The following is a 23,482-nucleotide window of genomic DNA, read 5'->3' on the forward strand; positions in this document are numbered from 1 at the left end:
GCCTGTTCCTGTGCTACTGGGTTAGCTGCTAAGGAGAGTTTAGCTGTGCAGTGGCTTGTTCTTTGGCTCCGTGTGTTTGTATCCACCACTTTCGAAGTGGCTCCAAACACCAGACCTGTGGGTTATCAGAGGATCTTCCATTTCTGGTCTAATAATGGTGTTGCTAACCATCTTGCAAAGAGCTAGCTTAGGGAATCGTGCCTCCCAGTGTGTCTCACTGGAGCAGAATATTTTTGGTTTTGGGGTTGGAGGGGCAGACGGCATGTTGCCCGTTCCCTCGTGTGGGCTGCCTTGTTGAGTGCAGTGGCACTAAAAATATTATATTAAACAGAGTTTAAGCTGTATATTTCATTTTCCAAATGTAATAGGATAGTTCAAAGTATCATTCGGCTTGTGATGTCTACCGACCTGAAAGCCTCATACTGAACAGTTCAATACAAATCAGTGTGTTGTTACACCCCTAATACTGATCCTCAAACAAATGTTGGAAAAACATCTATATATGTATGTATTCCAAACATGTAATTATGCTGTTAAACGATATATTAATTTGTCAGAAATGATGGGAGGAAAAGCTAAACAATGAGTAGTCACTCACTTCATCTGCTTCACAATGGTGCTCTTCCCCGACTCTCCAGCACCTGCAGAGAGAACAAAAACAGGCAGAGGTTAAAAATACACTCCTGTTAGCTGAGAAATGTAAACAGACAGCCAGCGAGGCCGTCTCACATCTGGACCCTTGCTTTGCTCCCCTCCCTTTACCTCCCAGTCTTGCCTTCAGCTCTGCAACTCATCTCAGTTCTCATTTTCATCCCAGACTAGCCTCCTGTTCTCTCTCACTGTATACCTACAGGGATTCAGTGAGCTCTAACTTCTGTAGTCTGAATTCAAATGGTAATACAGAGATGTCTTAATTTCACAGTGGAAACATCCCGACCTCTCCCAACCTCTAAAGGAACAAAAACCACCTGCCATCATAGTCCCCTCTTTTTATTTTGAGACAAGCCACTTTATCATGGTTAACATTTTAATGGAAATGTCTCGCACTGACAGGATATGGGCTTTTCTTATCCACTGCTATGTTTATTCTAATACCCTGAGGCGACCAGCGAGAGCTCATCTGCCACAAGGAATCTAACACAACACACACACACGCACACACGCACACTCACACACACACACACACACACACACACACACACACACACACACACACATACACTAACATACACACACACACCCAGGGGTGCCTGTCAGTGCACTCTCCGTTCGTACTCGCCCGGGGTGAAGTCTCTCTGGGATGACCCTCAAAATACACTACTACGCAGCATGCAGCACGCACATGCACAGCGAAGCCTCTGGGCCAAGATAGCTTCCACGGACAGCTGTCAGCTCCTACTCCTTAGTGGTATATGAGCTCAGACCGGCTAATGGAGCAGAATCTGCAGTTTGCCTTAAAATAAAGACAGTTTTAACAAATATCCGACAGATTTTGACAAACAATGTGTCATCACATCCCTGGCTTTGTACACAGGCTGACAAAACGTAACCAAAAATGTAACAAAACCAAAAGGGTGTGGGCATCCATGGTCATGGTTTTCTTTTAAAACCCACAAACACATGGTGACATTTTCAAATTTACATCCACCTCATGGTTCTGAGGTCCCCTCTCTCTCCACCAAGCAATTTGAAAATCACACTGTGATGAAGCATTCATCCATCTGCTGTACAGTCTGTGGGCCATATTGTTAAGCAGGAGGAAAAGTGAGGAAAGAAATGCTCTCTCTGGCTCGCTGCATACCTTAAATTGAAAACTGTAAACAGATTCCCTGCTGCAGAAAATGGGAAATAACTAAGATGCAGGCTGATTCAATGGAAATGCGCAGTGTGACTTCCATATAAATCCAGTAATTGTGTCAGAGCGCAGATGGAATACTTAGCTGTGAATAAATCATATGTGCCCATTACAAGCTTTGTCCACTGTGTGGGATTTAGGAAGATATATTGTCAGTAATGGAATATAATATAATAAGTATGTTTTCTTAGTTTATATTTACTTTAAAATAAGTAATGTTGTGTATTCATTAGCTTAGAATGAGCCATTTATATCTACATAGGGAGCAGGTCCTTGTCTATAGAGTCTGCCATGTTTCTACAGTAGCCCAGAACAAACAAACCAAACACTAGCTTTAGTTTTCATGTCAGCCATCTTAGTTAGCAGCCCCTCTGCAATGAGCAGCGTCACAAAAAACACTGATTGTTTTAATGGAAAACTGCTTTCTATGATGTTTTGCCAGTTTAAATCATCAGGTCCATTTATTTTGAAGAGGAAGAGACATCTGTGGTGAATTTAGCTCCCACTAAAAAGCCCCTGAACAATGAACGCTGAAGGACGTTTCAGCTGGTTGCAATCTGCAATCCTCACCACTAGATGCCACTCTAAATCTCACATACTGGACCTTTAAGCTGGTTAAAACCACAATACTGGTTTACAGCCAAAAGGAAATCTTCTTCTAAAGCTCCTCACTCTCACTCTGTATAACTGTATTTATTAGAACAACCTCTTAGGTTTAAGCACCAATAAAGAAAACTAATAATTTATAATTTTCTGGAGGAGACCAACACAGTAAGACAGTCAGACATGACAGAGTTTGTCCCTGGAGCCTCTGTGGCTCAGCCACAGATATGCGAGTCTGGAGCCAAACTGCCAGAGCATACTTTCTAGACCTGTGAGTTTATGAATCTGACTGACCAGGGCCAAGCTAGCAGGCATTTCTTTCCACACACACACACACACACACACACACACACACAACAAGCACATGTTCTCCTGAAAGTAGTAAACATGCCCTTTGGAGTTTGTCCAGTGAACCTGAAGCTGCTACCAGTTAGAAATGAGCGGTGAAATTTGGCACATACAGTGGTGCCACTGCTGCTTTGGTTAACAAATAGGTAACAGCTCTCTTCACTGTGTAATACAAATACACTTAACCTCCTGGCTGATTTTGTGTATTCTCAGTTTTCAAGCCTGTGTTTGTGGAATCTGTCTGGTGTTGAAATGATTTGATTGCAAAATATAGTCTGTTCCTCTAGTCTGTTAACTTTGATGTGAGAGGACCACACTCTAAAAATGTAGCCAAGATTAGTGTACAAGATGTGGTTTTATGTACTCCCCAAAATAGATGAACAATGCACTGCTGCAGTAATACTTATTATGAGTACTTCAGCAACTACAATGTACATACATATATGCAGGCAAGTGATGTCCTGCACTGCACTGTTCGCTTTAATATTGCATATTTCCCAGCTGGCAGTAAAAGGCTGCCAGCAACTGTACAAGCACTTGTACTTTAATAAGACGGTTTGCAGAATTCCTACAGGATTGGACACACTTCGTTTCTACTAATAAAACCTTAAGTGAATGAAACACACATTTAGAAGGACATCTAGGACTGCTGAGGAATCATAAGGATGATTTTGCCATGGTCACTGATGTGATACGAGTGGCAATCGCGCTCAAGATTGGGGTAAATGGTGTATGTTGCTGATGGTTCTGTGGGGGAAAGCTGTGGCTGAAATTTAGGGCCTGATGACAGCCGGACTGATACCACTGATCCTGTCGCTATTACACAACACACTTTGCCTGATCTGTGGCTAATGCTGCATTATCACCATGGCTCTCTTTGGACCATGGAGGCTCAGGACTGCACACACACACACCATTTCCACATGCCCTATTGATACTGGTACTTTCCAAAGATTGTTTGGAAAAAAAATGTATGACTCAGCACTGAACAAGAAGAGCTTCTCTCCACAGTAAGCTGCTAGCTATAACTGGTGGCCTTAGTCATCATCAGATCTCACACAGTGCCAGAGTAGAACAAACCAAGTCATAGACTTAGCTTTATTTTTTTTTAAAGCATAAACTGAGCACGATAAAATAAACACTTAAAAACTAAGCATAAACTTCATCGAAACTAAAATGTTACCAAGCTGACCTTTAGCCCATCCCTTCTAAAAACAAACCGAGCTTGCATGAAGATGAAATGAAAGACACACTAATGAATTCAACTAAACAATTTCGACGAAGACACAGAGGAAATGGACTGCTTGTGCAGAGCAGGGAATGAAGAAAAGTTGAGTTTGCAGGAAAATAAATACTGTCCACTGCCTAGCAACTGGGCAACATGTACGACAGTTGTGGTCGTCTTTGACTCATGGTAGAAAATGAGGAGGAAAAAAGGCAGAGGGGGGAAAAAAAAAGAGGACTGCCAGTGTAGGCTCCAATTTCATTTGAATGAGATTAGCTTCTGTGTGTCTGTCACAATTTCTTCACCCTCACTAATAAAATAAAGAGGAAAAATGTGAGTGTGTGTTCATGCTTACATATCATCTGTCTGCATGTGTGTAGGGAAAGGAGGGGGTATTAGCATGAAAATATGTAGTACTAGGAGAAAGCAGCAGGGAGTTTGTAAATCTCTCAGCAGGACTCAGGAAATTGCCTGATTACTGATGGGTTACAATGTGACTGGCAGAAAAGCAGAACCTACACAGAGATGAGTGCCAGGGGGACCTGTGCCAAGGAGCCCACGGGATTAACATGGGTCCAGCTGCTGTGGGACAGAGCCTGGACCTGACCCATGATGGATGGACTGTATTCACAGGTGGGGGGTGTCATTAACAGAGACACAATCAGGTCAGATGACAGTCACGGTAAAAGAGTATGTACCCTTTTTGATGCAATCCCTACGCAGATTACATCGGCACGTAGAAACAAAAATGTGAACAGTTTTAATCAAGCCCCAGGTGGCTGCAGCCTGAGGTGAACCTCTGCTAATTGCAACAAAGGAAAGAATATATTGATCCCTTTGGGTCAGGTAAGATATCAAAAACAAAGTATGTTGTGGCCTCGGGGTACCTGGTGGTTTCATTAATTTAGGGAGCTGATTAAGACACCTCCACCTGTTTTGATTTATAGAAAACACTGGCAAAGTGAGTATCTCATTAGGACTCAAATGAGTACCTGTAACTGGGTATCTATCTTTGTTTGGAAAGGAACAGGTAGCTGCTCAGGGCCATGTGGGAATTAAATACAATTATCATCATTACACCAAGGGAAATCTGCCAGCTCCCACTGTGCAGACTGGTGGTTTTGAGGCTTACGTATAATTATCCAGCATACCCGTAGGCGACAAGCTAGAAGTTGAGAACTCTGGCAGCCAGTTCAGCAGTAAACCAAATGTGTGTGAACATTATAGCCATGGACAGCAGCTGGTGTGTCAGTGCCACACTGCTTGCTGAACTTCACCTCGCTAACACAGACAAATGACTTGTTTTGAGTCATACTGTATCAGCAGCTTTTGAGCTAAGTAGAGCTACATTTGTCTTAGTAGGGAACAGGGAGGTCAAAGGTTAAGCGCTATTCGGTTAACTGCAGAGAATATTTTTTAACGGTTTTGCATGGCATTTATAGGTTAAAGTCTGGTGGGAGCTAGCTAGAGGCACTGGTTGCACATTCATACACATAGTCATAGTCGACAATGCTAAAAGCCGCTTTCTCACTGGGGCTTCTTGGGGGAGACTGGAGGGTGGTCACCATATTTGCCCAGCAACGCCATCCCACCACCAGGAAGGCGTTAACAGCGGTAACCACTGAATGAGCAGCACCACAAGCTAGCTCCCACATGACCCAAGTGGTGCATAGTGCAAATAAGCCATGGCTTACCAAGGGAGACTTGAAGGTGGGTAGTGGTCTCTGTGTTTCCCCTCTATTATTGCAGCTAGCCAGCTGTCTGTCAGCAAAGCCAACCGAAAATACGATATGGCAAGACAGCTACAACACAAAACCCCAGAATCTCACCACATTCAAATTGGTAGCACTCTGAAATGCAGCGCTAAACGGTACTGAGTCAATGGCACACCGTACTTTGTCAACCCCCATAATAAAATGGCACACAGCACTGCCACCTGCCATCGTCCACATCGTCACAGTATAGAACCTAACTGAAGTCGTCCTGTTTTTTTTATCTGGGTTTGTCAGACATATAAGCCATGGTGATTGATAAGTCTTTCGATGTCATATTCTCCAAACTGAGCAGTTTTCTTGGCAAATTGGAGGTCGCTAACATGGAGCAAAATAAACCTGAACATTTGCAGAGGGCTGGGGAACGGGGCCATCAATTCAGATTTACACAAATTTCTTTGTTAAACTGTGAAACTTGCGTCCTAATAAGGAATTTCAGTTTTTCTTTTGCAGAAATAGGATCTGAGAGAAGAACTGACAAAGCCTTTATCGACTCCCACATTTGACCAGTGATGAAACCCGATGAGAGGAAGAAGTGTGCCAGCCAGCTCTTCTGTGAGAAATCCTGGCATGCTTGCACCCTCTCTAGAGTTTCGTTATTCAGTGAAGCATGATGAAACTGACAAGTCTGGACATAAAAGGAGGAGAGAACGAAGGGTACTTCCCACTATTCCGTGTCAAGACTGAGGATCAACAGATTAAAAATAATCAACTTATTTCTTTATCTTCCTGCTGTGCCTGTGTGTTGCATCAGAACCCCTGCAGCCACAGCCTCATCAAGTTTAAAATGTTAACAGTCTCCTCCTCCGCCTCCCGTGGTATTAAGGCTTTTACTCTGTGTGTGAATAAATGTGCATGTGTTTGGAGCAAGTGTGACCCATCCTGGTGGGACTCGGAGCAGGACACAAAGGCAGCAGTGTGAACCCCTGCTAGCTGAGAACACAGGCCCGCTGTTGATGTTTAGGCTTAGACCATTCCTATCAGCGCTATAGCTCGCACAAGTTCCTCACACCACTCTGCCTCCTTTCAGTCAGCATGACAACTGCCTCCACCAGCCACAGCAAAGTGTTTTATGGCCACTAGCTAGAGAAAATGCTTGAGGGGACGTGACGAAAGAAGTTAAATCTCACTACTGATGAGAGGAACATATGTTCAACTGTGAAATGATCTCAGACAAACAGCAATTAAGATTTAACACAAGCTCCATTTTAGAGCATTTAATTGATTAGTAAAAGAGTGAAATCCCAAACACTCCATAATAAAAATTTGTGACAACTGATGTTTTGATAAGGGAAAGAAATACTCAAACTCAAAACGTTTTATGACACATACATACAGTATAATCTAAAATGTACAAAGATGCATTTTTCTTTTAGTAGCCTTTTCTTCCCATTTAGATTTCTGTCTCCCTAGCTGATACTAAGTATTTCGTAATTTAGCCTAATGGCAGTTACAGTGGCCTTGAAAAGTGTGACCATAATGACCCAAACACTAGCACAACATAATATAATCCAAATGAACACTGTAAGTTTCACAATGACAGTCTTCCTTGAAGTGCAATAGTCCTGCATTGCATAAAGCTGCATACTCAAGGTGTTTATTGGTGTTGTGTCCACACTCCGAAGGAATGGGTTGTTTAATATCCCCATTATGTTCACACAGACCTTATTCAAACATGCTTTTTAGCTGTTTAGCTGCCTCTGTGTTATTTGTGAGGTAATTTTGGTAGCCATTTGTATTGAACCTTCAGGTATGCAGACAATTCACTGAAAGATCCTGCAGACTGAAACGCTGCCTTGAAAAGAGTAAAAGCGAAATATAGTGGAGTCTAACAGTGTGCAGACCTCTTTTGTGCCCCGCAGTAATGTATTTTTTGTCTTGCACCTGAGTATTTTTGCCCACACTTGGTCCCTCTTACTGAAAAATTAATAAAGCATCAGCTCTGGTGTGTGAAAAATGAATGCCGCACGCTTTAATGAGAAAATCTGTTTGACTGATTCTAATGCTGCCACTGTGAATGTGGAGAAAGTAAAGTAACAAACAAAGAGGAGACTGAATAAAACATTAGAAAGGAGCACAAGGATATTTTATTTTAAGTCAGGCTCGTCCAGCCACCAAATCTATAACGCGATGGCCCTCTGGTCCTTCCTGTCCACACTTCACAGCAGATCTGTTAAATAAATCAATACCTGACCCCTCGGTGACAGGCTGACCCATGAATACCAAATACCTTTAAAGCTCAACTCTGAAGACATCAGAGGCAAACATTGGAAGTCATGAGGCTTCAAATCAATATGCACTTAGAGAAACTGAGACCGAATGCTGTTTAGCTCACTTGAATGATTTTTCCTGCTTCCTTCATATGCTGACAAATACTTGTCCCATTGTTAGACACTGCTTCTCACTGACTTGAGACCTCTCAGTCTCTTTTCTCACTCTCAGCACCCCGAGACACACTGAGGCCTAAACAAATAGCACAATAGGATGCTTGAATTCCCACAATCTTCCCAATAATATACAGTACACTAAGCATCCAGGGGAAATGTGATGAGGCAGCTAGTGTTAGAGCAAAGACGAGCAACTAAAGTGATAAAGGACGCAATGGGAATTCAAGGAAACAGAGGTAGAAAAGAAGGGGACACGGTTAAAGAGGAAAAAAACAACAATAAAAAGCGCCGAGTTGGCAACTCGTGCCTGCAGCAGGATCCAGTGAGACAACTCAGCCTCACTACACTGAACTCTGTGACACACACAGATATCTCTGAAGCAACAAAATCGCCTTTATCACTTCTCCATCTCCCCACGGCCTCACTCTCTCTTTTTTTCCATAATCTAATTAATTTCAATTTCCATCATTTCTCAAACTCTTCCTCCCACTGTCCTCGGCCGCCTACACACCAGCCGTGAGGCGGCCCGATGCCGCCTGTTCTTCTCAGCTATGTGTTGAGAAATGTGCCAATCCAGACTCGAGACCAGAGGCCCTCCGAGAGACACATGTGCCACTTCCTATTCTCAGATCCAATCAAGGCGGAAATGGAAGCAGCTTGCACAAACGCATGTAGACTCGAGAACGCAAAAAAAAAAAAAAAAAAAAAAACCACACACACACATACACAGACGGGCATATCTGTCTGTTTTAAAGACAGGGACGGAGAGATTCGGTCTCCTTCAACAGATGGCTACCAGGCCTCGGGCAAAGAGCAAGCCTGGACAGCACACTGACAACTGCTGCCAAAGAAGAGAGGGATGAGAGGCAACAAGACCAAATCTACTTCCTCTATGTATATGGAGTAAATGTGAGGTAAGAATAAAGAAACTTAAGAAGGTGGAGGAACATGCATTTGATGACAATTCAGTAGCCACAGTCCTTGATAATCTATTAATCATTAAAAGCTTCTGAAACACAAAATGCACAATTTTCCTCATTGAAAAGCAGCCATAATTATGTGGTTAGATGAAGAGCTGCAAAGGTCAGCCTGGGATAACTCGGAGCTTCAACATGTTAAGTTGCAACATATTTTACTGTTTATGGAAACCCCCCCCCGGTCATGGTTAGAATCGATTAATCATTAACATATCCAACTCAAGGCGTGAAAAGTAAAGGACAACTCATGAGTAATGCATTTGATTCTGGGACCATAAACATGCAGTAAATAATCGATGGAGCTTAAAGCGCTTTGTGGTAGTTCTCCTGCAGAGGTTATTAGTCACAAGAGGACCACACGGACAACACGCCTCCAGAGCAATTAGAGGGTGTAAAAATTGACCAATGCGTATCAGAAAATCAAGAGTAGAGGGGAGGGAGTCAGAAAGAAAAACAGCCTTTTTATTAGTCAGTGATAGGGTTATACTGATAAACAAAAACTCAAACAGATCTGAACTCAATTCAGTGAGAAGTGTTTTAAAAATCAATAGGACAGGCCATAAAAGAGGTAGATGTTAGACACAAATTCCTAGTAATACACTGTGTCTTTCTTGAAGGATGCTGAGCAGACATCCTCCTTCCGTCAATAAAAGACTGAAACGTAAGGGGCTGCTGAGACAGGAAATGCAGATGAAAGAGGGGGGGTGAGAGTATCATGTTGAAATGTGTCTGAAAAAAGTTCAGCTGATATGGTGCTCATTGGAACTGATGATTCTGTCAACCTTGAAAGTGTAGGAGAGGTATGATGTACTCCTGGTATTATCATGCACCTTGGGTGATCGGATATCAAGTGGACAGTGCTGTGTACAGGTGTGAATGCACCCAATGTGTCCAATTCCTAAAACCACATTTGAAGTTGGTCTGGGCGGCCACCTTCTTTCAGCAGGATGCACGCTAATGTGTCCTGGACCATAATGAAGGACTGCCTACTCAGCTAATGTCCCTCGCGTTGGTGGAAGTACATATCTATTTGTGCACCAACGGACCACCACAACCCCCATCCCATCCCTTTTCTTCTTATCACCCCTCCTGAGGCCTCTGTTTGTCTGTACTGTCTGAAAGCCAGCGGTGATTGCATTAGCATCCAGAATATGTCTGTGCAGCCATGTCATCTTCCTCTTTTAACTTCTGGCAGACTAGACACAGGAAGTGCATTGCTCTTTCCTGCTGGTTAAAAACAACAATGCATTTGGTCTTTGCAAACGGAAAAGATGTATGTGTTTATTTGCATATAGAGCAGAAAAGTGGGATCTGATCACAAGTGTTATTTGAGACGCATGAACATACAGACTTAGAGCTATCCACACATAATCAGATCACCCAAGTCCCATGTTAATACCTGGTGTAAACAGAGCCTGTCTCCTTGCTCTCATTGAGGGATATGGTGAGCAAAACACACAGAAGGAAACAGCAGCTGGCTGTATGATAGACTGACAGGTCCCTGTTAGTAATCTCTACACTTCCACTCCTCTGCAGGCGCTGCCTCACCTTTAAAGACCTTGACAGTTGATCAAACAGCCGATCAGGACCCTCATTAAATGAGAAACTTCTGAATGTCCAACTTGTTTTTATAGTCAAAGATAAAGAAAAGCCAATTTTCTCATTTGCTCAGCCGTAATGGCAAAAATCCCACATGACGTCCTTTAGCAAGATAAGATTGTGACGTCAAGATCTTCAATAAGGTAGCGTCAGGTGTCAGCAGTTTTGATGGGCCAAAGAGGAAGAGGAGAAATGTGCTTTATGTGTTTTACACAGAAAAAAATATCCAGGGTTAGTTTTTACCCTCTGAGGTACCTCCATGTCTTGCTTTTCACTGATCTCTGATTCTCAACTACGCTGGCAACTGTTTTGCAGCATGCAGGCACACGCATGCACACACCCACGCACACACAAACGCGCACACACACACAAGCAGATCTGTTAAAGTAATTAGGAAATTATATGTTTCACTAATTGGATAGATGGAAAAAGGGATGTAGAGCAGGTAATATATCAAAACCACCTGCTTCCAGTCTACAGGGAGGGGAGACTGAGGACTGCGGAGACAGTGGTAAAAGTCAGAAGAGCTACATGAAGGTGAAGTGGTCTTTGGAGGTGGAAAAACAAGAGGTAAGACAATGTCAGTGGGGGTTAAGAAAAACAACGATGTGGATGAGAGACTGAGTTGAGAGGGACAGCAAACCATTAATCGCAGCAGACAGCAGAGAGGATCAACTGAGGAGAGTGAAAAGGTGAAGAGAGGAGAGGGGGTGGAGAGAAAGACAGAGACGGCCTTTAGAGACCCTGATGGGACACTACTAGAGTGAGGTCCCACTGTGAGGGTGCCAAATTAACTGCCTGGTCCCTGGCCATAACTGCAGAGGATTGAAACAACCTTGAAATCCACCACACCGAGGAGTATACGAGTGTATAAAAATCGAATTCAGACACACTACATAAGAGGGAAGCTCCAATCAACTGGGCAACAATCTGAGTCAGCTGATATTTATTACAAATGACCTGATCACGGTCTTTAAATTTGCTGATGATGAGGGAAAATAAAAATAGGTGAGGGCTCTCCTGCTCTCATTTCTTTTTTGGCTTTGGCCCAAGTGTCTCTCCTGCCTCATTTCATCAGCTCTGAATGCTAGTAGTGAAACCATTTAACAGAGCTGTGAGCAGGAGCGGCTATCAGGACCGCTACAGTGCCAGGAGCAGTAATCACAGCCCACCAGATGGAAGGAATTCATAATTGATGGCGATTTTCGAACTGTTTGCAGGGATGAAGGAGTGTCGAGCAGAGGGGTGCTGAAAGTCTGCAGCCCAGTGAGCATTCTGTAATGTGCCGTAACATCTGGAGCAGGCCTCCTCGGCCATGGCCCATGGCGTTACTACAAAGCAAATAAATAAGCCTATTTCCCAAAAAATAATGACCTTTACAAACACTACTACTAACATGTTTTCCTATGATGATTAACCTGCTGTGGTAGATATTTTTAAAATCTCCCAAAATGACTGTATAACTTCATAGCCGATGGAATTACCCAGCTGTGCTGCAGGACAAACTCAGCTGCTCATTTGAACAAGATGTTCATTTATTTAAGCATTTGGTATCAATGGAAACTAAAATCTAATTGCAAAGAGAGAGACACACACACACACACACACACACAAACACACACACACACACACACACACACTTTTTTATTTAATTTGCTCCCTCCATACACTTTCCTAACACAGCCGTAGGCAACTGATAACTGTGTGTAGCTTTTATTTATATCAGTAATAGAACAGTAAAATCAATCATCCGAGAAAACTTCACATTTTTAGAACAATGAATGTGAAAATAAAAGGCCTGTAAAAACACACATCCGTCCAAATCTGACACCAGACATCTGTTGGAAGCCATGATGCATGTGCGTCTTTGTGCCAGCATCCTCGCTCCGCTTTGACGCCTGCTTCCATTTAATTTAATCAGAGCTTACATCTTGCAGGCATCTGGTGAGGTCTGCATTAGGATTGTGTGACATGACCTCTGACACTGTGCTACTGCCCTTGGTCGAGACACAGACCTGGGACAGCCTCGGGTGTACTGAAAGACAATCCCTCTGCATACACAAACACACAGGCACAAACACAAATACATGTGCCGACCACAGGCATATTATCCTTCATCTAAAGCAGCACCATGGCCTTAAACTGGGGTCAGAGACTTCTTTAAATCCTCATACCATACAGATGTTCAATCTGCTGTTATGAACAGAAAATATGCAACATTCAAACACTTCTTAAAGGAAATGGAGGCATGCCGCTTTGTTCACAGCACACAGACACCTTTGCTTGCTACTAAACAATGTGACATGACTTCCTGTGCTTTTTATGTCATACAGGCTGCGGGTTCTGGATCATTTCCTTCCTTAGTTTCTCTGTGCGTGTCCTGTGCTTTACATATCTATATCTAATTGTATAAGACATAACTGGGTGTTAATCTTTTAGGTGTGCATCTGTATCATTTGTGGTATACAAGGAAAATGTGTTAAATTTGAGTCACACTACATTTATTTAATGTACACTGAGAGAAGCAGCTTAAAAGGTTGCTCTGGGATAGAGCTGGGCATTATGGAGAAAATCGAGATCACAATCTTTTTGACCAAAAACCTCAGCATGAACATTGCAACCATATCGTGCGGTTGGTGCTTTCACAAATATTTACACAATGAGATGTTTGATACATAATCAGTAATGCGGACATAATGACTAAGTGGGTAAAGGCAAATACGAGAACAGCTACATCTATCAGAGGAAGTTGGTGTGTGGTTAAGCTCAGAAAATTACATCACTTTACTGCAATGTAGCCTTTAAAACCAGTACTTTTGATATTTCAATATACAAAATATAAAGCGATATCTAGTCTCGTATCACAATATCAATATAATATTGATATATTGGAATATACTACTCTGGGAGAATTAACATCAGTGTCACGGTGCATTGACTAAAATTTGCTTACTTTTTGTATTTGGCAAAAACAATTTAAATACCTCACAGTAATCCCTAAGTGAAAGCTCCCCCATCACCAAGTGTGTCAACAGATGACACACTACCAATTTAGCCCCCAAACAGCTGAACGACAGCTCTGACAAATACCTTTAATAGCTGGCATATTTCAGGCTCCTCACACAGCTCTTGGCCCCCTACAATGATCCAGTTTCCCACTCCCTTAGCACCACTTTGAGAAACACAGACCTGAGTTCACAGTATATAACAGCATATAAAGATCTGCTTGTAGCACTGTATGGCAGCCCGCTATTTTGCATAAGTTAGCTATTATGTCTAGGATTTTGATGCAATAAGACAGAAAACTATGGAACATATTATTAAGGCAGATCACCGGACCACAGTGTCTTGCCTCATACTGCAACGTGTGGTGTCATCCAGAAAATCTACTCCACATTCACACTACACTTCCAGGAGGAGCCACTCCACACAATCATTATTTGAGCCTCTGTCTCACTTCAAGCGCCGAAACAAAGCCTGGAGCTTAGCGTCTCTCTGGCAGTCACAACAGCTGCAGCCTCCCAATGAGGAGGCTGAACCATGGGGAGGAGCGCTAGTGTACAATACAGTAGATGAAAACACTTATAGCATGGATTTGTTCTACTGATCCTTCACAGAGGCGCATTACAGTAGGGAAACTGCAGAAACTCAACTGGCAAAAATAAAGGCAAACAGGGACAAGGAGTGTGGTGGTCCCGAGCTCACTGGAGGCATCTGCTGCATCATGGGCCACGGGCCACTGGAAATGTACTGCTGATGCATTATACATGCATCCATTACCAGCCCCCCTTCTGCACTAATCTTTGTACTCAGACAGAAACACACTCACAATCCCATGTACAGGCACACAGACAGAAGGATGGGGGAAAAAGGTTCAATGAATTATGGATTGGTGCATCAAAATATAAGCAATGAGATGTGGAAGAGGCATGGTGTAAATATTTGGACAAAAACATGCTCAGTAACAAAAACCAGACAGTCAAGCAACAGTAAAATCATAAGATTCCTGAATATCCTCCTAATAAAAAGGTGAAAAAGTGGAGGTTATTCAGAGTACAGCTGCTCTGATAGGTCAATTAAGGTAGGTAAAAAAAACTGGCAAACATGCTGTTTCTAGCATCTTTCGAACTGAAATTCAAGAGGTGTTGCTTTGCTATGGTGCACCTATAATGCATGTCTTACACATGCTGCATGGCAAACAGGGAGCACACACAGAAACACACATTCTCGCTCTCTCATAGATACACACACACTGACAGACTAAACTTGAAAACACAACAATGTCTCTCTGTTTTGGCCATCTAATGTCCATACCTTTTCAGTTTTCTCAAAAACTCTTCTTTTTTTTAATCTGACAGTGCCAAATTTATGCTGTAGTGAGGAATGGGAAACTTCTTCAAAATGATGACATATGCCTCCTGACAGACAGTCAGGTGCTGTGCAGCAGTAATGTCAAGAGACAACTTCCCGTTTTGTCCTGCTTTGCTTTCTTAGTGTCTTAGTGTTCCTAGTGTGCAACTATAGTCGACCACACAACACTAACATCCTGTTTGACATTTCATAAGTACAATATGGTGATTAATTCAACTGTCTATTTGTTACATGACTTGTTTGTTTGCATATTTTGATCCCTGTAACAACAACAGTAGCCACTTTTCCTGGGGTCAACATAATGTAATCACGATAAAAAAAAACAAAAACAAGCGAGTGGCAATTATGAGCTTATTGGGAATTATGAAACATGTATCATTTATCATCAACTGAACAGTCTGGCTATACTGACACACAGTATAAATGATCATAGAAAGGAGGACGTGAGACAACAGTTTAAACTTGCTGAGATGGGCAGAGTGACCAGACTCCTTATGAGAATACTGAATTTGACAGATGGATTCAGCAGTAAACCTTCTGAGACTAATGTGAAGCCTCTGCGGTGGATGCGAGTAACACATGTAACCAGAACTTTAAGGTTTATGCACCTTTGTGTGGATACGGCAGTCCACAAAGTCACCACCAGCCTCCCAGTCTGGTCTAGGATAATTAGGTCGGACTGAAAGGCCATCGATCAAAGAGCAGACGAGGCGACCAAGGCTGCCTGAGACGACTGGCCTTCTCACAGCTCGAAAAATCAGAGGCAACCATTGCCTTGAAGCCTGCAGACATGAAAGGCCCAACCAGACCAATGCACCTGACATGGCCAGAGCAAACATCATCACTCAGCATTTAAACTCACAGTTAAATGAGACACTGTGAATCCAATTTTGACTTTCAAAAACTGGCTTTTGCTTTCAAGATTAACTTAAAAGCTAAATCATAAGTTAAGCAATTATAAAAGTGTTTTAAAGTTTTGCAATTACCATTCTCTTTATACTTAATATGCCATCTGTTCTGTGTACTTTGTGGCACTCAGCAAGTGATTTTTTTATAAAACTATCTAATCTGTAAAAAGTTTGAACAAATGTATTTTTCTGCAAAGTAATCTGATGTTTAAAACTGGACTGACATTGGCATTAGCATTGAAGAAGAGAGATATGGCCTAAGTACATTTTTAGAGAAGGGAAGTGAAGGTTTTTTGGGGTTTAACTTGTGAATCATGAGAAAATCACAGGTTTTACTTTCATATTAGAGCTACTGCGCCAACACCTTTAGTGTATTTTGTAAAAGTAGGCTATGTGTGTTGTAATTTATTACTTTAACAGCTGGTTAGAAAGAGGAAGACTTATAGATTTGTTTAAAAATGAAGGTGGTATTCCTCATCTATTGTGCCGCATGATGCGACTAGCTGGATGATGCCAGTACAGTTATAAAGCTCTCACTGTGCTTCTTTCCTGCTTTTGTAAAGTGTTGAAAGGTAAAGTTATCAAACTGGAAGCGCATAATATAACATGCTTGACAGATCCACAAATATCTGTTTTGCTCATCATGCAAAAAATGAACTGTGTACGTTATAATTATCTATGTGTAATGGTGCATGGTGTGAAATCAACAAATCTGAAGTGTGCAAGAGATTGTAGAGAGGAAGAAAAAAAAAAGTGGCAAAAGAGGCTGCAATTAACCACGGCAAACAGACAGGAAGTTTATTATATCTTTGTGTAACTATGGCAACCTCTACAAAAAATAAAAAAGCACAGGAAATGAAAAGAGGAGGGGAGACATGGGAGGTTTTTCAACGGTTCACACATTTTTCTCAGAGCATACCAACTGAAACATGCTTTGCTGACACCTTTCACTGAATGAAAGAATTCAAGTTGACTTGTCACTTCATGACAGTGTGGACAGTCTCAACTTTCACACACATCTCATTTTGAATTTAATGGAGGAAAAGAAAAGTTATGAAGAGCTGGTGCCTCTATCTTAAATCATAATGGAAGCTCTTCTGTAGTGTGCTGCTGATATTCTGAGGTTTTGACTGCTCAGCTTAGTAGGCGCAATGTTACTGGTGCAAAAAATTATGACATACAATTGCAACATATTATACAAATTTATGATACATTACAGTAACACTGTAAAGGCTGACCAACATGTAAGACATTATATTGACTCTGAAAGATCTGGTCATGTCATCCAGATATTTAATCTTGACAAACTCAATATCTCTCACTGGCAAACAGCCCTGAGCGTACCAATGAGCAGCTGCCTCCTGTCCCTATCAGTGGAGGAAATGTCTGTGAGCACCTTGAGATACCGTATCACAGCATCACAGAAGTTTATTTCTGAATCGAGAGTTTAATATTGAAAGAAGTGTGGGTGTTAACAGAGGCAATATACAGCCACTGATGCACCTAAAAAGCTATCCATTCAGCTAAAAACGAGACTCACTATGCAGGCACCAGAGAGAAACAACATACTGTATTAATTCAACAACATTTGTCAAAGAGAAATTAATTAGGAAGGCCTGATTCTTCTTACTTTATTGGCAGACTTCAGATAAAAAAAATCTCTTGTTCAGGTCTGAAAAATTCTCAAATGGTGGTGTCATCTACTCAAGTTTGCAGATGACACCACCCTGCTTGAGGCCGGAGAGATGGCCTGATCTGTGCACACTGGAACCAAACATTCATGTCAGGACATATTGTCACTGATGTTAGCCTCAAGGATCTTTCCTGCTCACCACCCACAGAGGGAGGGTGTCCTATGTGGAGCAAATCACAATTTATACCCAAAAGAACAACCTTGAATTGTCCTCACTAGTCAGTGGGCCATTACCTGTCAGCTGTCCGCTATCAAGACGCTGCATGACACCATGAAAGATGGGACGAAACAGCAGGGAGGATTGTTGGTGACAGTATCTACACAAGTCTCCAACCAGTTTCACTCCTCTGCAGATTCATTAGAGACGCTCTGCTCTGTCTATCATTTAAATCTAGCACTTGATAGACAGTTGTACTTTTCTTCCACCAATTCTCTTTTAATGTGGTTGTGATTATCTCTGTTTGAAATGTCGAACAGATACCTGCTATCCCTCCATCTATCACACCTGCTTCTGAATCTTGGGTTGACGGAAAAGTTAGTTCAGAAACAAACTCTGTAAAGTGCTGTTAAACTTTTAAACTAAAGTGCATTTGCATGGATTTCAAAGATTCACGCGCCACAGTTTCAGCCAGGCTTCCAGTCACAGGACTTCCTTGACAATTTATTTGCATTAACACAGAGCTAATATTGTAAATAGCTGATCCAAGTTGTTCTTTAGCAGCACAGTGTTTTCTATACTCTTAATTGGCAGTTTTTTAAGGCCATTAAAAAACTCTAGGGGCGTAACCCTGTGCTTTGAACCCCTGTAGGAAGACACTTTTAAGACACTGTGCTGTAACTGTAAACCTGTTTCCTCTTCATACATGTTCCCGATCATGCCGTTTAGTATGACTCAAGTGCTATACTGCTTTACAATGTCTGCCCAACCTCCTGTATACTTTACAGCCTCATGAATTCTCTCTGTTCTACAACTGCTGCAACTGACCTTTTCAGACTGTTACTTAGTGCCGCTCTGCTATCTCATAGTTCACTAAAGTCATGCATCACGGTGACATAACAGGGGACAGGCTACATATGAGATATTTGTCTAACACTGTGCCTTTTGCATACAAGGCATTTATGACCAATTCTGCACTGCTGATCTAAAACACAGTGTACTTTTGGGGCATTAACAAAATGTAATTTCAATTGTAATAAGTTAAGTGGTACATAGTGTAAGGTTAATAGGAAAACTTTCTCTCTCAGTGCTTTCTCTCAAATTTGCTTTCAGTCCATGGAGGTATTTCTGGTTTCCCATTACTTGCATGAAGCACCATGCAGGACTTTAGTTTTGCACTTTGCTATACATCAGCAGAGAAAAACCTTTGCACCAACCCACACTTCACTGAGCACTGAACCCTTCTCTACCATTATTCTATAGAGCACTGTACACGAGCAGAGAAATGCAGGAGATGGATTAAGAGGGGGAAACGTAAAAAAGTAAGCAGCAGTTTACCCCTCTGGTGAAGCACAAAGCAGCCCAAATTTTAAAAAGTTTACGATGTAACTATCCACAGCAAGCAACTTTGCAAAGTCTCAACAACACCACAGACTCCTGGAGCTGAGCACATAACTTTGTCACTTAAGTTCCCTCTGAGACTCAAGACAGGTCATCTGTGTTAATAATGTTTACGGTAGCCTTCTGGTGCAAGCACTGACAGAAGCTGCAGATCAGAATCAGATTAGAAGTATAAATTAGCTGGAAAAGAACAAATACTGCCACACTCAGAGGGTTTAAAGGTTTAATTCTGCAAACTGAATGAATTCCACAAGGGCTGAAAGTACTGCTAGACAAGATACTGACACGATACCAAATTAGCCTCCAATATTGACTTTCCGAGGTCTCCATTAGGGCTGAGGCTTCTTTTATTATTTTTAACATTTAAACAACAGTTTGAGAGAGTGAGCAAAGGTCAAAAAAAAACAAATGTCAACTAGCTTAACAATTAATAAAAAATAAGATTTCAATTATGACTAACTTTCATAAGGGGCATGGCTGTCACTGCTAGGACCATAAATGTAACTTTATTTTCAAAGTCCTTTACAGCAGTTAGCATTTACCTCTGATGAGTTAGGACTGAGCCTGGTAGCTACCTGGATCCCTTTTCCAGCAGAAGTTAAGGGATGAATTCATAAAAACCACAACTGTGTACTAAAAGATGAAAAACGGTGTGCTTAAGTCAAGTTGATCTGTGTATTTGATGTGTGTGTGTGTGTGTGTGATTGTAATGCATGTGTGTGACTGAGTGAGTACTCCACAGGAATACGGAGCACCACCACTCTCACAGAGAGCTCTTTGTGTGCGCACATTGCCCCTGAACCGGCATGTCTACCAAAGCCTCGTTGCAGCTTTGTTTGGCTTGCTTTCCTTTTGTTTATTCCACTTCCTTTCAGGTTCTTCTCTCTGCAGCTGACCAGAGTGAAGGCCCCGGACTCGGGAAGAGGGAGCGAAAGAGACTCAGTGAGAGAAAGTGGGAGATGGACAGAAACCAGATGGACAGATGAGTGCTCTGTGAAGTGAATTCAGTTTAAAATGGGGCCAGGGTAATTGACACATTACCAGATGAGGTGGCAGAGAAACAAAAGCTCTTGGAACAGTACTTCTATCAGTCATTTTACAAGTGCTTTATGTTTGACAATTTGTTAACCGCAATCTACTGACAGTCCTTTCTCAGGGAACAATAAACTGCAACTGGGATTGAAGTTTTTGCACACTCCTGCGTGTTTTTCTCATAGGAATGAAACAGAGTAAAAACTTCATCTGTTGAGATCATTTGACAAGCACCTGATTAACGAAGCTGTAACATAAATGTTCATTTGTGCTTCTATCCAATGCAAACAGGATGGAAAAATGGAAATGCTGGGTGCAACGATTGTAAAACCAGTAAGAAAACTAAAACTCCTCATCATAAATAAACACCATAACTTCCCTACATTGTCATGACAGTTAGAAATGATGGCCAAAACTATGAAAATAGGACCCGAGTTAGAGATTTTCTTTAAAAAAAAATGGACAGGCAGGCACACACAGTCACCTTCATTGCTGCCAGTGACATCCTCCCAGCCGGTTATAGTGCCAAAACAGACCTGTTTGCTTTCAAAACAGACTCTGCTCCAGTGATAATCGCCATAGTAACCGGAGAGCTGAAACCCTAAGCTATCTGGACCTTTCCACACATTAACAATCGCAGTTCACTGAAGCCGACGTGCACAAGACATCAAACACTGGGTCAGAGATGACCACACAAAGCAGATTAATTCATTAACAGTTACGCTGAGAGCAAAGCCTCAGAGTTGACTCTTAACAACAAAAACATTTTCCTGACAACGCAGCCTGGCAACAGGGCCCTCTGGCTTCATCCAGGAGATAGCGTAAAGAAAAGGAGGAGATAAGGCCTTTTTGCTGAGTGCATATAGCTGGTCTTTTTTTACCTGTATTTATCCAGGTTAAATTCACCGAGCATGAACGCTCTTTTGCAGGAAAGTCCTGCTCCACCCCTCACACTGTAAGCTGCCCAGTTCAACCACAGTCTGATCTAAAGCCCACTGAGCAGCGCCAGTGGAGAAGTCAGGGATTAAGTGTTTTGCTCAAGGGCACCTCTACAGTTAAATGCAAGCACTGCTCTTTCACTTGGGACAAAAATGCTAGTGACTCACTGCTTAAGAGGAAGTTGGCAAGAGACAGAAAAAGACGTCTTTGCAATGACCCGATATGCTAAACTCCTTCGTCTTACTAACACTGTCTACAGGAAGTCACAGCAAACTGCAGAAGTTCCCCCGAGGTCAAGCTTGAGACACACAGTCATGGTGCTTCAGTGTCTGTATTCCATGAAATCTCCCAGAAAACCTTCCATCCTCCATGGTCAACGTTTTGTCATGCACAAAAATCTAATATTTAAAAAATAATTTGATCACCCTAACCCTCTGTAAAACCGCTGCTATGACTTCCTGTCTGTGTAAGGAACATCAGATAAGTGTTGAAGACTATCTGGATTGAACAGAAACAACAAAAGCACTGCAGATTTTGAAAGGAAATGATGGTTTTATCAGTTTCCGTTTTGTCTAGAACACACACGTCCGCCAAAAAGTAACATTTCTCCATAGATTACTATCTTCTTTTGTTTTTTATAGTCGCAAAAATGTGAGTTTTACCAGTTTCAATTTTGCCAATTTTTTTATTTAGTTTTCATTTCACTTGCATTTTTCCTGGCATTGTTTTTGAATTTGTTTAATAACTGGAGCTAGATTCATTAGTTTCCTTTCCTTTACCTTCTTGAATATCAACAGAGGGGTTTGCTTTGTCACAAACATCTCTCTCTATTACCTATGTTAAACCTGTTTGCTGCTCCCACTGCCTGTATACATTTTGGCATGTGGTGTAATGCGGCCTTGTCAAGTGTTGATGCCACTTGAGGTTTGATGCTAAAGATCTTCCTGTTGAAGCAAATACAGCAGAATCGCTGTTACATGCAACATCCTTTGAAGTCTCAACCCTAAAAATAAGTTATGGACAAGCTCCACCGATCAACAGTGGTGAAAGCTGTAGTAATATACTATTTATTAGCACATCCGTCTCATTCGTGTCTCATCAAATCAGTTGTACACACAGTGCTGTCCAACTTGTATCTGTGGAAATGTTGCTATGGTGTTTGTATGAAGCAAAATATGTATTCCTAAAAATGGCTAACCTGGCAAGAACTACTATTGCTGCTGTTGGTATTGGCAATGCAAGTTGCTGAGCTGGAATGCAGTCAACTTGAGTGTGCCATGATTTCCAGCTCTGACGTCTGAGCAAAATGGTATGCAGCAGAAAATCTTTGTTTCATCATGCACTCCTGCACATAAAGGATTCAAAATGTTGCCTTATTGTTTTTCTAGAGTGTTCTCTCTACTCTGCTGGATGATATTTTAAGTATGCATGTTTATGTGAAGATGTACAGGCACGAAACTCAGGTGAGATGTAGCTTTGGGAGCCGCTTTGCATGCAGGGGATGTGCTTATTAGCTTGTTGCTTTTGATATACCGTAAATGAAACGAGGAGGGGCAATATCACCTGTGAGGAATTGATGCCAGAAAAATTAAGACTGATGTGACAACTCATTCACCGCAGCTACAAGTACAGAGAGAGAGGGAGAGCGTGTATAGCACTGTTTTCAAATTTCTTAGCTGTCAGATCATTCTATACTCATTTAAATGAAGAAAAAAACAACTCTATCTTCAAGTGATGTTATTAATGCCATAATGGACAATCCAACAAATATGAAAGCACACCTGGCAAAGTGTGGAGCTGGAGAGCATTTTGAGCACAGCGCCTGCAGCCACTGAGAATTTATTGTTCAATATCTGCTGTAGAAATGTTGTATACAATTCACTTTTTTGAATTTAATAATTTTAAAAGCCTGTCACATGCTTTATATGGATCTTTTCACTCTGACAGTGAAGCAGAAAGCAAAAAGAGTTTTGATATGGGGTCCTTTTGCTGACTTCCGAATAGGAGTGAGAGCTTATGAGGAGCGCTTGAAGGCAGAAACTGGGGCAGAGTGAACCCAGCTGTCATTCAGTTTCATGTCCTGATATGAACACTTGAGTTGGCAAATAATGAGTTTCTGCTGATTCTAGAGGAGAGGAAGGATAATAAATTACCTTTTTTTCCAGGAGGTAGCCCATATTTTCTCTATTGTTCTATCTCTGAGCATATTCATAGC

At 41.8% G+C, this 23,482-nt stretch overlaps 1 protein-coding gene across 1 annotated transcript in view; it reads right to left on the reverse strand.

Moving 5' to 3' along the window:
- LOC126386754 (guanine nucleotide-binding protein G(i) subunit alpha-2-like) overlaps window positions 1-23,482 on the reverse strand; it is a 75,427-nt gene that overhangs the window by 24,659 nt on the left and 27,286 nt on the right. Inside the window, exon 2 of the mRNA XM_050039315.1 lies at window positions 599-641. Within this exon, the coding sequence (XP_049895272.1) occupies window positions 599-641 (43 nt within the window). The remainder of the gene's footprint in view (window positions 1-598; window positions 642-23,482) is intronic.

Source organism: Epinephelus moara, chromosome 24 (assembly GCF_006386435.1).
Source record: "Epinephelus moara isolate mb chromosome 24, YSFRI_EMoa_1.0, whole genome shotgun sequence".
Classification (NCBI taxonomy): domain Eukaryota; kingdom Metazoa; phylum Chordata; class Actinopteri; order Perciformes; family Serranidae; genus Epinephelus; species Epinephelus moara.